The sequence below is a fragment of the Phytophthora parasitica genome (assembly GCF_000247585.1).
Source record: "Phytophthora parasitica INRA-310 unplaced genomic scaffold supercont2.8, whole genome shotgun sequence".
Classification (NCBI taxonomy): Eukaryota; Oomycota; class Peronosporomycetes; order Peronosporales; family Peronosporaceae; genus Phytophthora; species Phytophthora nicotianae.
Genome location: NW_008648994.1, coordinates 648,882 through 663,109, shown reverse-complemented (window position 1 = coordinate 663,109; position 14,228 = coordinate 648,882). Strand labels below are relative to the sequence as shown.

The 14,228-nt window shown below is 49.5% G+C and overlaps 4 protein-coding genes across 7 annotated transcripts; 3 read left to right on the top strand and 1 right to left on the bottom strand.

Moving 5' to 3' along the window:
* Positions 1-345: 345 nt before the first annotated feature.
* PPTG_05832 (hypothetical protein) lies at positions 346-1,651 on the top strand. Its single transcript, XM_008899564.1, has one exon. The coding sequence runs from the start codon at positions 545-547 to the stop codon at positions 1,523-1,525; it is 981 nt and encodes a 326-aa protein (XP_008897812.1). The 5' UTR covers positions 346-544; the 3' UTR covers positions 1,526-1,651.
* A 648-nt stretch (positions 1,652-2,299) lies between these two features.
* Positions 2,300-2,799, top strand: PPTG_05831 (hypothetical protein). The gene has a single exon (XM_008899563.1). The coding sequence runs from the start codon at positions 2,311-2,313 to the stop codon at positions 2,734-2,736; it is 426 nt and encodes a 141-aa protein (XP_008897811.1). The 5' UTR covers positions 2,300-2,310; the 3' UTR covers positions 2,737-2,799.
* A 225-nt stretch (positions 2,800-3,024) lies between these two features.
* Positions 3,025-5,296, top strand: PPTG_05830 (hypothetical protein). Of its 4 annotated transcripts, none has more exons than XM_008899562.1 (3): positions 3,025-3,268; positions 3,335-3,403; positions 3,482-5,296. In XM_008899562.1, the coding sequence occupies exon 3, from the start codon at positions 3,814-3,816 to the stop codon at positions 5,188-5,190; it is 1,377 nt and encodes a 458-aa protein (XP_008897810.1). In that variant the 5' UTR covers positions 3,025-3,268; positions 3,335-3,403; positions 3,482-3,813; the 3' UTR covers positions 5,191-5,296. The 4 variants fall into 4 exon arrangements, with proteins under 4 accessions (XP_008897810.1, XP_008897808.1, XP_008897807.1 ...); XM_008899560.1 differs by having other exon boundaries at positions 3,335-3,439; positions 3,569-5,296; XM_008899559.1 differs by having other exon boundaries at positions 3,335-3,439; positions 3,536-5,296.
* Positions 5,297-12,482: 7,186 nt separating this feature from the next.
* Positions 12,483-12,770, bottom strand: PPTG_05829 (hypothetical protein; the record flags this gene model as incomplete). The annotated part of the gene is made up of 1 exon (XM_008899558.1): positions 12,483-12,770. The coding sequence occupies one exon, from the start codon at positions 12,768-12,770 to the stop codon at positions 12,483-12,485; it is 288 nt and encodes a 95-aa protein (XP_008897806.1).
* Between the last annotated feature and the right edge of the window lie 1,458 nt (positions 12,771-14,228).

The window sequence follows — 14,228 nt, the reverse complement described above, 5'->3', positions numbered from 1 at the left end:
CCTTTTTGATGGGCTACCCCCTGCGTCTGGGTGAGCAGAGTAGAGGCGTCACACACTTAGTCTTCTTCACGCTCCAAATTCCTTCACGAATCTCCAGTATGTCCCCTCGGAGCTACAAAACACCTTTGAGGGGCGCAGATATCTGTTCATCGACTCACGTCGTGCCATAACACCGGGCCGAATGATATTGCAGCGGTGATTCTGCCATATACCATCGCTATATTGCGGGCGCTATTGCCTGTCAATTTGACCCCATTCACAACTGAGGTCGTCAAATTTCTCCGCGCGACGCCTAAGTTCGAAGTGTGAGGCAAGTGCCAACGCTCTCTTTTTCATAAGTAATCCTATTTTCTCGCTGGTTCGCGAGAACTCAATCTTGTTTGAGTGCACCTGCGTCCAGTATCCGATAAAGTCGGGCTGTCCTGGCGCACCAAAAACAATCGACGCTATCTGAACTGCAGCCGAAGTGGCCGGAAGACTCGTCGGCCCTGGCTGTTCACTCTTCAATTCGCACCAAATCGCCGACAGCTCGTTCATCGCAGACATGGCCATCGAAGAAGAGAGCTCTCTTGATCTCACCCCGACCTTCGGGCTCAATGCACTAGCCGCATTAGCCACAGTTCTTGGCGGTTGCGTGATCTTCAGTAACAAACTACTGCAGCTCGCCAGTCCAATGTTCATGGCAGTACTACTCAGTATTTCCGCCGGTATCACTCTCTTCCAGGCACTCGTGGTGCTGTTCGCGAATGCGTATAAGGAGTTCAACGACGCCTTCACCCTTAACGAAAGTGAGCACGATTCGAGTGAAGATGACGACGCTCAGGGCAACGCGTGGCTGGCGGCCACTGGGTGTTTCGGTGGCGGTATCCTCATTAGCTATATCATCGACTTCATCGTACAGAAGCTCACGCCGGGCCAGAACATGAACGGCACAGCCCGGATGCAACCCGAGCGCATGTCCTTTGAAGAAGGCACGTACGAAGTCAAGCCACCCGTGGAGCTAGTCCAGAATCAAGGCAGCGACGTGTTTATCAAGATGGACGAGGCAGCCAAGGAGAAGCTGCAACGCATGGGCATCCTCAGTGCCATCGCTGTGGGAGTTCACAACATCCCGGAGGGCATCGCCACGTTCGTGGCATCCTCTGAGCATGCGTGGATCGGTCTGTCGCTGGCGATCGGTGTGGCTCTGCACAATATCGCGGAGGGCATTGCCGTCGCTACCCCGATCTATTTTGCGACGGGTAGCATTTGTCGCGGTTTGCTCTGGTGTTTCTTGTCGGCCGTCGCACAACACATCGGTGGCCTCATCGCGTTCGTGTCGCTGGGCATGGATGCTGACAATGAGACGCAGGGCGTACTCTACGGCCTGTGTGCTGGTATGCTCTGCGGTATCTGCATGAAGGAGATTGTCCCGACCGCGTACATGTACGCAAACGGCAGGATGCACCTCGTATCTGCTGGCACGCTGGGTGGCATGTTTCTTATGTCCTCTGGGCTTATTTTCTTTAAGTACATTGGCGTGTAAGTGCTCTCGGCTTCTTGAACGAGCCTTTTTAGTAAACTGGTTAGCTTGTGAGTATGAAATGAGATCTGACAGTGTACACTGTTCATTTTTTGGGTTCCAATCATTTTTTTCCCATCTATTTTGCAATGAATCTCAATGTTTGAGCTCAAGCAGACAACACTCGAAGCATGAAAAAGCCCAATGACTCCGTTAGTGATTCTTGCTTGACATCGGATGGACAATACATTCGAGTCAACGGAAGTAAACACTTTGCGCGTTGCAGAGATACGGTCAGACTTCTCCTGCAGAGATATTCTCGAGTGGGATATAGCGTAAAGTAAGCACCAGCTTGTGGTGTGTTACACAGCACCAAATGATGCCAGACATAACGTAAAGCGGATGACACCAAGCATACCATAACGCAACAGTTGTTGACAAGCCAACAATACTCTAAATTTTGCGATAGAGGTACAGGATACTTAGGTACAGTACTTCAATTGCAAGTTTTTATTACACTATCCCCTATCTCACAAGTACGACGAAGATGATGCACTAAACCCACTGCTGACAATACCCTATTACATTACCGTTACCATGCCTTTCATTCTCAAATTTGCTACGGCTGCCACACCCACTCACTCCCCAAGGGCTCCTTGTCGGTTCTCTTAACTTCCCAATTGGTTATGCGTGTTAACTTCGTGTGCGTGGTTGCTGCGAGTTTAATACTTGCCACTAACAATGCAGTCTCGGCTTCCATAAGCCAAACGAAGTTCTCTGCGACGACCAGTATTTTCAAAACGAGTGGCATGAACAAGCGATTTCTAAGAAGCTACGACATGGACGATTTGGACAAGGAGGGCGACGAGGAGAGGATGATTAACCCTTTCAGAAATGCGAAGCCGATCACGCCCCAAAAACTCGACGACCTCCTGGTGAAGGAAAAGATAGAGTTCGATGAAAAAAACATCGAAACGCTCTTCAATCAAGCGAAAGACGGGAAAATCGACGGGTGGCTTGACGATGCAGCACTAAAAATACTGGACCCAACTCAGAAGCAGAACATAGCGCTGATGCGGGAGAATTTCAATCGTTTGAAAGGCATGGGAGTCACTATTCAAAAGGTGGAGAAACTCAAGGCTAACAAACGCTACACAGCCCTCATCTATCGCTACCAGAACATGCTCAACTTGTACATTAGTCACCTACAGGCTGTAGCCCGCAACGCCTCGTAGGCGATACATGTTTTCGGGTTAAGGGTCATAAATACACCCTCACTCTAGCCCAAAGGTGAGCACTCTTTTGTCAACATACCACGAAACCCGTGTGATTCTCTCAGCTCCGGGCTGACAGTCTGGTTGCGCGAGATGGTGTTAAAATACCAAAAACTTTAAGTTCACTTAGCTGTTGCATATTGACAGCAACAGCAAAGTGAACTTAAAGTTTTGCAGGTATTTATATCCAATCAAATCCAAGTAAATTTTAACCTTCCAGCTGTGAATTCAGTTCAATACAAATTTTAACATTCACCCCAGTTTTGTTTAACCTTTTTCCCATTGACAATTTTTTTTAAACATCATTCGTGTTATTCCATCATGAGGATGCGGCCGCCATTGCGCGACCCCCGCCGCCACGTACGTACCATCGCCCGCTCATCTGGAAGCACTGGGCATCGGTGGACGTCGCTGCTAGCTGTGGCCGCTGCCGCGGTGCTGGTTCTTCAATTATGCGCAGCAGAAGTGGCCGCGAAGGACGTCATCACGCCACGTAAGAAAGGTACTATTCTCTTGTTATTATTGTGTTTAAACGTTTTAACGTTCTAAAATAACACAGACAGCAACATGGAGATGACAGTGACCATGACAGGAGCCGGCGATGCTGAGCAGACACGCAAGAAGCCCAGTAAGCGCAATAAAACGCATCAAGAACCCGAAGTTGGTACGTGGAGTAACTAACGTTGAAACGTTTTATCAACTTTAGTTGGCTTTTGGCTTCCTACTAAAAGCCTTTATGCCCGCCCTCTCTGCTCTTAAGTGCTTACGTTTGTGCTTGCGACGGGAACTGCAGAGAGCTTGCTGGCGGACTTTGACCACGATGGACACGTGGGACGCCGCGAGATCCAGCAAATCAAGGACAAACTGCACCATTTACTAGACACAGACGATAGCGGCGGATTGGATCTATCGGAGCTTAAAACTAGAGCCAAAACTGACCAGGACGTGGACGCTGCACTCAAGAAACTCGATCGTGACCACGACGCCGTCATCTCGTGGAAGGAACTGGACGAACGCTGGGAAAGTGTGGGTGCCGAGATGACTGTGGCCGAGGTGGCTGACTGGGTGGCCTATGCAGTGCAGTTACCACAGTACCGTGAAGTGTTTCGAGCCAATTCGATCTCTGGATACACGTTCCCGTTGCTAATGGCCAACGATGGAGCGAGATTGCAAGAGATTGGCGTTCATAGCGAACTACATCGTCATCAATTGGCTATGTTTTTACAGATGAAATATCTTGGTATGGGACGCAAACCGGAAGCTGTTGCATCGAGTGTTTGTACAGCAGAACGCTCGACTTCGCAAGATAAAGTGCTGCTTCAGATCGCTTGGGTACCCGCAGAGAATACGCCCCAACGGTATCAACTGCAACGTCGCAGTCCTGGTGAATCCACGTGGGTGCCGGTGTATACAGGAGCCGACACGGAGTTTTTGGACGTCGTGGAGTCGGATCAGCATGTGGTTTATCGCCTCACGACCTGGAATTCGTATGGACGTAGCCCCCATGTATTCGTGCGTTGTGAAGAAGCATCGTCCGCTTCGTCAAATGCAGAGCTGTCTCCGTCTCTGTTGCCTAGCTCGGGAAAGTCGCGGTCCTCACGCTCGTCTTCCCAGAGAAACAAGCGGAACTTGGAGATTGAAGACACCGAAGAGGACGACTCTGATGACTTTGATCATAGACTCAGTGTATGGGGTCTGCTCAAAATTTACTTCTGGTGGCTGGACGACGCGATCGTTATCCTCTTAGTAGTAATGCTACCCATTCGAGGAATTATCTACGGTGACGCTGACTCGCTACTCCGACTGCTACGTCGATTGCCACCAAATATGCCTACCCGTGTGACGGTGGAAGTCGAGCATAGCAAGACAACCGTGGAGAGCGCTGCAGCTCGTGTGTCGTGGGAGAAACCGGTAGACAACGGGGTTCCTATTGTATGCTACACAGTGCGTTGGACACGCACCAAAACAGAAGAAGTCAAGTGGATAAAGCTGCTCACTGTACCGCTGCCCACTACTGTGATCGTGGACAAACTTCATCATGGAGAGACGTACAAGTTCGTCGTGCAAGCTACAAACCAGTTCGGTCTAGTGACAAATTCCAGTCGATCCACGTACATGGTGCCAGTACCGGAACTCAAGGGCAAGCTGCGCCCTCGACAACTTCCAGCCGAAAAGCGAGCTCTTCGCAATCAATGCCATGTCTGTCATGACCCTCGATACAAGAAGAAGGTGCCGTTCACTGCCACTCTGGACCGCCGTATCCTGCACTACTGCTGCCTTTGTGACCGCGAGTTCTGTCATTATCACAAGGGAGAAGTGTATCATACGAAAGCATTGAGCTGTCCAATTGTGGACGGTCGATGCATCTGCATCACGTGTAAAGAGAGCCGTCTGCATCGTACTGTCACGTACTGAAATAGAGATTTCAGAGATTGAAAAAATATTTCGAGAGCGCATCTGATTGGCTGGGATGGCATTCAGACGAAAAAAACCATTAAAAATTTAATGGCTTTTTTTCGTCTGAATGGCATCCCAGCCAATCAGCATGCGTCACGACGAAGTTTTGGAACTAAGTAGAATGCCAACCAAGCCTATATTATTACGACCCAATATTTGACTTTTTTGAGTTGGTTCCGAATAACCCAAATAAACCATGGCATTCAGACGAAAAAAACCCATTAAAATTTTATTGGTTTTTTTTTCGTCTGAATGCCATCCAACGGCAAGTTCGTTGTCGTTGAGTAATAAAATATGGCTGGAAGCCATACAACCTTCAAAGTCGGGTGGTCAATGCAATACGCCCGACTATACCGTAAAGGACAGAACGGTATGATAGACGACATAATAGATCACCCCACCTCACCCACCCAGTTGATGTATCTGCATAACGGGTGAGTATCGCTGTTTTTATCACTTTGCGAATTTTCGGCAGACAATGGCAGCTTGTGAGCAATTGTCCGACAGTTCCTCGATATTCCAATCGTGCACAGGACTCCCAATGCAAGATTTGCGGATCCAGACCCCGCTTTCGCTCTATTGCGAGTTGAGTCAATAGAGAAGAGCTAGAAGAAGAAGAAGAAGAGTAGTTTGATCTTGTCGTCAAAAGACGAAGTGAGCTTTCATTAGACTTAAGAAGCCACTAGTAGCTGTAAACCAGCCATTGGAGTTACTATAATCAAAACTAGTCATAACGGCTTGAAGAGGGCCTACTAGATTTGATTATAATCTCTTAGAGAGATTTGTTAAAATAACCATAATGTTTAGAGGCCACTTCAGCACGCTCTATCCGGTGTATACCTCTTTGAGCTATCACCTGTGACGACCACCGTAATCTACACCCCAGTTCTACGTTCGCCTATTTTGCAATTCCCACTGAGCGTATGGAGAATTTCCGTGATCATGTCGTTGGAAAAGCTGGATTTATAAGTGTTTCGATTTTCGAGCGTGCAGATTTTCATCAGAACGCATTATAGGCAAAAACTACCCTCTTGACCAGTTCAATTTGGTGTTACAGTATTGCATTACTGGTTGGTTTCCAGACATGAACTTCCTGCACAGCGTGGAGAATGCTCTGCGCAATAGGCTTCGGTCATTTCGAATGCGGTATGATGCACGTGGTATGACGCGCAACCCAGGCACGGGATCTCGTGAAAGTAAGTCTTTTGAGTACATTACATTCACAATTAACTCTCAAAATTTGCATCACATCTTCGATAATATGGCAGCGTGCGCAAATCGAGGGCGACAACTGGCGAGGCAGTTGGTATAAGATCAAGATGCACGTCGTCGACGCGTAGTACGTGATCAGATGCGTGGATGTCGGCGCAGACAGCGTAGAGAGAAAGAGCGCCTTCGTAGTTCTCACCGAGCTGCCATGAGAACCCTGGTGCATCGCCTAACAAATGCAAATGCTTCTATTGAGGATATTGATAACTAGGTACAGCACCTTGAAGCTGCTCAAGCGTTAAGAACCCAGCATCTCCGCCGTCGTCATGAAATGGAAAGGCAAGAATTTAGAGACTATCTGGGTGAAGTAGTTCCTCGAACAGATCCTGAGATAATTTACACAACCGCGGTTCGAGCTGCATTGGTGACGGCGGAGGTTTCACTTTAAAACTTGCAACTACAAATGTCAGGTGCCTAGGCTTAGCGGAGGACATATTGGGATAGCTTTATTATAATATTCTTAAAATTCCTGTTTAAAAAATGCGGAGTCTGTGGACTGATTTGACCAGTACCACTATTTTGGCACAGTGGTCGCTTCAACTAACAATGGAGGAGAAGAACACTATTAAATGTTATTAACGTCCTTGGAAATCAATTGCCGCTATTGATTTCACTTAGGAACGCGCTTGGGTGTCAGCTTGGTGGCGTGGGCTGATGTTGCCATGCAAAGGCACAACTCGTTTTTTAAACAAATTAATTTTGCAACCTGCTATCGCGTCTGAGTCGGAGTATGAAGCCCGGAACAACGCGCATCACAGGCGTGGGGGTGAAAAACAATCGTCCTGGTTCCTATGTAGCATTATCAGGCTCCTTCCCGCTACTACTGTTGCTGTCGCTATTGCTGCTGCTCTCGTAGGGGATATGCAGTAATGTGACCAGTTTTGAGATTGCACTTCGTCGTCTGCCTGACTTGGACCTTGCTACAAGACGCACGTCGTGCGCGTGCTGCGCGTGCCAGGCATGTGGCTTAGGTGGTCAAGTACTGAAGGTACACGAATGCTGCAATCTGATTGGCAAATCATTCGATATCCTGAACTGTGATTGGACAAGAAGTTGAAGCTGGATGGTGAAAACGTTCCCGTTACAATCAGCGTTCCCGTTACAAATCGCGTTCCCGTTACAAATTGACAGGACATGTATGATTTGCATACTTTTTCAAGTGCTCTGTTGTGAAGGTAGGAAGAGCAATGCGTGTGTAGGAGAGAAGGAGTTGCTAACTCCGAACAAACTAAATCAATCTCACTTTCGGATTTACATTCCAACACTCACTTCACTACCAAGCTTCATTCGCTATTCTCAATTGGTTATGAGCCCAAGCTACGCCGACAACATCGACAAGCTCGTGGAGGACAACTACTTCTACTGGGAGTTTAACATGCGGATGAAGCTCGCTCGCAAGGGTCTGCTCCCGGAGATCATCAAGCCTGAGTTTGACCATGTGAGTGATCGCTCCACGGCGGAATGGAAGACCAACGATCTGAAGGCACTTGGTGTTATCGCTGGAGACGTGAGTCTCACGTACCAAGTCTACGCCCGTGGAGCACTAACTGCCGCTGAAGCGTAGACAATGCTCGAGGAGCATTTCAACAAGAAGACGCTCAAGAACCGGCTTCCCGTCACCAAGAAGTTGAACAACTTCAAGATGGAGCCCGGTACCAAGTTCGCTTCCCACGTCGATCGTTCAAGGAGATCGTTCTCCAGATGGAGACGATCGGTGAGACTCTGGACGAGACTCGCCAGCTCGTGTTGCTCCTTGGCAGTTTGACGGACGAGTACAAGAAGATCAGTACTGTCCTAGAAAACACGCCCAACGTGACGTTGGCCTACGCGATCCAAGCACTCTCTGGTGTTCAAGCCTCGGATGAATCGTCATCGGCTGAAGAGAAGGCGTTCGCGACGAAGAAGAAGAAGGACTTCAACGGCAAGCGTCATTTTAATGGCAAGTGCTTCTACTGCAAGAAGCAAGGGCACCGAGAGTTCGAGTGCCGTAAGAAGAAAGCCGACGAGGAACGAGGACAAGCAGCGCAAGAGGGAGCGTCTGACTTCTCGTTCATGGCAACGGGTGCGATGACCAAGAGTGAATGGCTCGTCGACTCAGGTGCAAGTTCGCACATGACCAGCGTCCGGGACAAGTTCGTGTCCATGCAGAAGCTGAAGACGCCAGTCCGTATCACGATCGCGGATGGCACGAAGATCGACGCAGTTGCGAAGGGCACCGTCGGTATGAAGCTGATGGATGGGACGTCTGTCACGCTGTCGGATGTACTGTACATCCCTGAAGTTGAAGGAAGCCTCATCTCGGTGTCGAAGCTGGCCGAGAAGGACGTCACTGCGCAGTTCAGCAAGCACAAGTGTGTCTTTAGCTTTGGTGGTGCTACCGGCATGAAGGCCGAGCGCTGTGGAAACATCTACAAGTTGAAGACAGTGGAGACGACCTCTCGTAAGGAGCCATGGGCTGTTGTACACGCCCGACTCGGCTACATTCCGTACAAGCGCTACGAGAAACTACTGACCATGGCAGAAGGAGTGCCTCGCATCATGGGAGAAGTCTACGGGGAAGATGTGTGCGCAGGCTGCTGCATGGGCAAGATGAAAGCTGACGACTACCCGAGACATCCGGAGAAGCTCGTCAAGAGTGCTGGTGTACTTGACCTGGTGCATACGGACGTAATGGGTCCGAAGCAAACCAAGACACCGGGTGGCAGTACGTACGTCGTCACATTCATTGACGACTACTCACGCCACGTTACGGTCTACTTCATGAAGGCCAAATCGGAAGTACTGTCGAAGTTCAAGAAGTACAAGGCCGGAATTGAGAACAACAGGCAAGACGATCAAGCGACTGCGCTCGGACAATGGCGGTGAATACACGGGCCGGGAGTTCAAGGCCTACCTCAACCGCAGCGGCATCAAACACGAGAAGACGGTGCCGTACACACCTCAGCAGAATGGACTGGCTGAGCGAATGAACCGGAGCATCGTGGAGATGGCTCGCTGCATGCTCTATCATGAGAGTGTTGACAGGAAATGGTGGGCTGAAGCAGTTAATACTGCGGCCTGGATCATCAATCGGATCCCCAACTTGGTCAATGTGAAGACGACCTACGAGATTGTAAGTCATTCCAAGCCACAACTCAAGAACGTCAAGGTGTTCGGTTCACTGGGATACGCTCACACCCCCAACGAGAAGCGTCGCAAGCTGGATGCAAAGGCATTCAAATGTCGGTTCCTGGGATACGAGGATGGAGTCAATGGGTATCGCGTACTGGATTTGTCAACTGGGAAGGTGCAAATCGTACGCACTGTGAAGTTCATCGAGACGGCCGACCCTACCCGTATCATGACTCATGTTGATGCCGACGAGGACACAGACGCATTAGCACCAACCATGGAGCAATTGTCGTTGAGTGAGTCCACGCAAGTCGTCCCCACCCCCGTTGAAGTTGCTGACGTGATCCCACTTCAACGTGACGAAAGCTTGGATACTGCGTTGGTGCCATATGATTTGACACATCCTATGATTACTCGTTCGCGTGTTCGACACATTGACGAGACAGCGGATCCTGAAGAGGCAATCACAAGAAAGAAGCAAGTCATCGATGCTCCATCGTCGACTGGGACAAAGCGTCAGAAGATGACTCAAGAGCGACCGAGACCAAGTGGTAACATTGTTGAAAGTGGATAGCTGATGGCTGCCACAGAGGAGGTCCCGAAGACGTACGCAGAGGCGACTACAAGTGCGGACCAAGACAACTGGAAGAAAGCGATTGCTGGTGAACTCAAGTCGCTAACAGACAACCTGGAAGTTGGTGCGAAGGTCAACGCACCAGCGCCCGATTGGCTGCCGCTGGGTGTTCGCGTTGAAGCGCAACGAGAAGGGACAAGTGATTCGACACAAGGCTCGTCTCGTAGCCAAGGGGTATTCACAACGACAGGGCATTGACTATGAAGAGACGTACGCGCCCGTGGCTTACCTGAATTCGATCCGAGCAGTACTGGCCAAGTGTTGTGCTGAAGGATTCGAGATCGAGCAGTGCGACGTGGATACAGCGTTCCTGTATGGCAAACTCGAAGAAGAGATCTACATGGAGTTGCCAGAAGGTCTTCGGGAGCTACTGGCACTGACAGAGACTCTAGTTGAAGATGACGTCGTCTGCATACTACTGCAAAGTCTGTACGGACTCAAGCAGGCGTCTCGTGTTTGGAACGAGATGATCGACAACCATCTCAAGAGCATGGGGTTTAAGGCTGCTGACGCTGACCCGTGCATCTACACAAGAGGTGAAGGAGAGGACGAGTGTAACGTGTGTCTTTACGTGGATGACATGCTGATTGCATCACGGGACAAGACCATCATCGCGTCGGTGAAGACTGGTATTGCTGAGAAGTTCCGGATCAAGGACCTCGGACGAGCACGCTTCATTCTTGGCATCGAGATCGACTACGACATGGAGAGCAGAACGTTGGGCATCTGCCAGCGAGCCTACACTGAGTCGATCATCAAGAAGTTTGGTCAAGAAAACGCGAAGCCAATCCTGATGCCACTGGACCCAAGCCTGCACCTTACCAAGGCTGACGAGCCACAGACCGAAGGCGACAAGGCCAAGATGAAGTTGAAGCCTTACCGGTCGCTCGTCGGAAGCCTCATGTACCTGGCGTGCGGAACGCGACCTGACATCTCGGTTGCCATGGCCAAGTTGAGTCGCTTCCTGGAAAAACCTGGTGAGAAGCACTGGGATGCTGGAATCAAGGTGGTTCGCTATCTGTTGAAGACCAAGGATGTGGGCATCGTGTATGACGGTTCGCAAGGAACAGAGCTCGCCGCCTACTCGGATGCAGATTGGGCTGGCAACCGCGACGATAGACGTTCGGTTAGCGGGACCATGCTCATACTGTGTGGCGCACCTGTGGTTTGGCGTTCTACGTTTCAGAAGACTGTCGCTCTAAGCTCGACTGAGGCCGAGTACATGGCTCTCAGTGACTGCATCAAGGAAGTGTTGTGGATGCGGCTACTACTCAAGGACATTGGTGAAGAGCAAGTGGGGGCTACGACGATCTACGAGGACAACCAAGGCGCCATGTCGTTGGCGAAGAACGTGGGTTATCAAGCTCGAACCAAGTACATCGACATTCGCTACCACTTCATTCGTGAGAAGGTTGTGAGCGGCGAAGTCGAGCTGGAATACAAGGAAACCAAGAACCAGCTCGCAGACTTCATGACCAAAGGCCTCTCGTCAAAGACGCTGCGCTACTTGATGATGCGGAGCAACATCGGTCCCAAGCTCTAGACGTCGAATTGAGTGGGGGTGTTGAGATTGCACTTCGTCGTCTGCCTGACTTGGACCTTGCTACAAGACGCACGTCGTGCGCGTGCTGCGCGTGCCAGGCATGTGGCTTAGGTGGTCAAGTACTGAAGGTACACGAATGCTGCAATCTGATTGGCAAATCATTCGATATCCTGAACTGTGATTGGACAAGAAGTTGAAGCTGGATGGTGAAAACGTTCCCGTTACAATCAGCGTTCCCGTTACAAATCGCGTTCCCGTTACAAATTGACAGGACATGTATGATTTGCATACTTTTTCAAGTGCTCTGTTGTGAAGGTAGGAAGAGCAATGCGTGTGTAGGAGAGAAGGAGTTGCTAACTCCGAACAAACTAAATCAATCTCACTTTCGGATTTACATTCCAACACTCACTTCACTACCAAGATTCATTCGCTATTCTCAATTACCAGGAGGTCCCTGTAGTTGGCGTCCATGTCAGTGCGGATCCGCTCCTCGAGTGAGCGTCCATACAGCTTCTCATACAGCTGCTCAACCTGAGGCTGCATCCAGTGGTATCGGATTACACGTTCGGCTGCTTGGAGAAATGAAGATCACTTCAAAAATGACATACATCTAAAGATATCGAAGTAAGAGTTTGAATATCGTGGCAATTTACAGTGGTCACATGATGAGCGAAGTTTTAGGTGGTAACAAAACTAGATGATGGTATGGTCGAAATGGGTCCCAAACTTACCCAAATCTGCCGTAAGCTCGAGTATCCATGGGAGCTCACTAAAGACTCCATGCATAGCGTTGTCTTCTCCCAGTCTGAAGAGATGAGTGCCCAATTCTGTCTGACTGAGCTCGTCCACCTGCTTGAAAGCTGCAATTGTGACTTCTGGCAGCGCTTGGCCTCCAACATCGCCCCAAATTTCACGACCAGGAGCTGACGAAATGTCGATTGTCTTGAGCAGGGCAACGTTACTTGATCGATCCACGTACATTGTCTGTCAAGGGCCCAGAACGTTGGGATTCCTGGGTTAAAGCCGACAGAAAATAGTATCTCCTCCCAGTTGAAATCATTTACGTCAGCCACGACGATCTCGTGCTGTTCAGGTTTCAATGGCGCGTTTATAACGTCTAGAACATTCACTTTGTGCTCGAAGAGTGCGAAATTCGGAAGAAACCAAATAGGGCCACCGGTGGGTCTGGTCTCTTTTAAGCCCGTGCCCAAAAAATGGGACAGATATTAAAAATACCCAAATTGAGGACAGAAAAAACTAACGAAATAAATAAAAGTGGAGCATTGTAGAGAGAAAACTAGATCGTCTGCGACTTACACTGGGAATACATGTTCTTAGAACTTTTAATCACAAACTAAGTACGATATTTTGGATGTTGTCCGAACGTTGACCCATTTACGTTACGCTCACGCAATTAATCCTGTTTGGGCTGGCCATTACTCATTCTGAGGTATTCCCAGTATAATACAGTTTACAAGTGTATTATACAATATGCTATACCGCCTCATTTCCATAATAACCACTTCAAGCTGCGGCAGCTGATCTTGTTACTCTACGACCACGTTGGGTAGATCTCGTCCCTGTTGTACGCTGTTTTGCGCCCTTGGCGCCTTCCTCGACGTGCTTGACCCTGCTGCTGGTGCTGTGCCCTGCCCTGTTGTCGCCGTTGTAATCCTTGGCGGGTTAGTTGAACTGGTACAGGGAGCACAACAGCTCCCTGTTGCAGTGCCTCAGCTCTTCGGTTGGTGATGTCATTTAGTAGTCGTACGTAGCGCCATCAATGGTACTTACAAAAGCGGGTTGACTTGTGTGTGCAAACGAAATTGCACCATTTAACTCGCGTTAAATCTCTCAAGCGGATTGTTAGTTCTGCTAACAATGTCCAAGTCCATCTCATGGACGTTCCACACATCAACAGGAACAGGACGAGCCATGTTCGTCTGAAGTACGCCCAGAAACGGGTCCACCGTCCAGTCGAGTACTGCAGCACTTCTTTGCGGCATCGGCGGCGGACTTGCCTTTCAACGTATCTTAGTCCTGCTGGGTCAACGTCTGCGGGTGGTATCACCGTGAGCATATCGAGAATGCCAAACTTCCATGGCGATAACTTATTTCTTGACGCTTGTAGTGCAGGGCCATCATGCGTCGCCGTATAGCCTGTCTCCAATGGAATAGGCATCCAATGACTCGGGCAGTAGGAAATTGCCCCCCCCCCCCACAACCCCCCCCCCCTCTATGGAGTCGATAAGCGCTTGCTCAAAGTCGGCAACCACTTGAGCTGGTTGTAATTGTTGTCCAATGACATTTACGATGAACCCAAACATTCTTGTGTATGTTGACATTGTTCGACTGGTCGTGAGTGTGCATACCACTGGAACAAACACACGACTGACCGCATCACGCACCATTAATACAACACACTGGTGAAATGATCAAGCC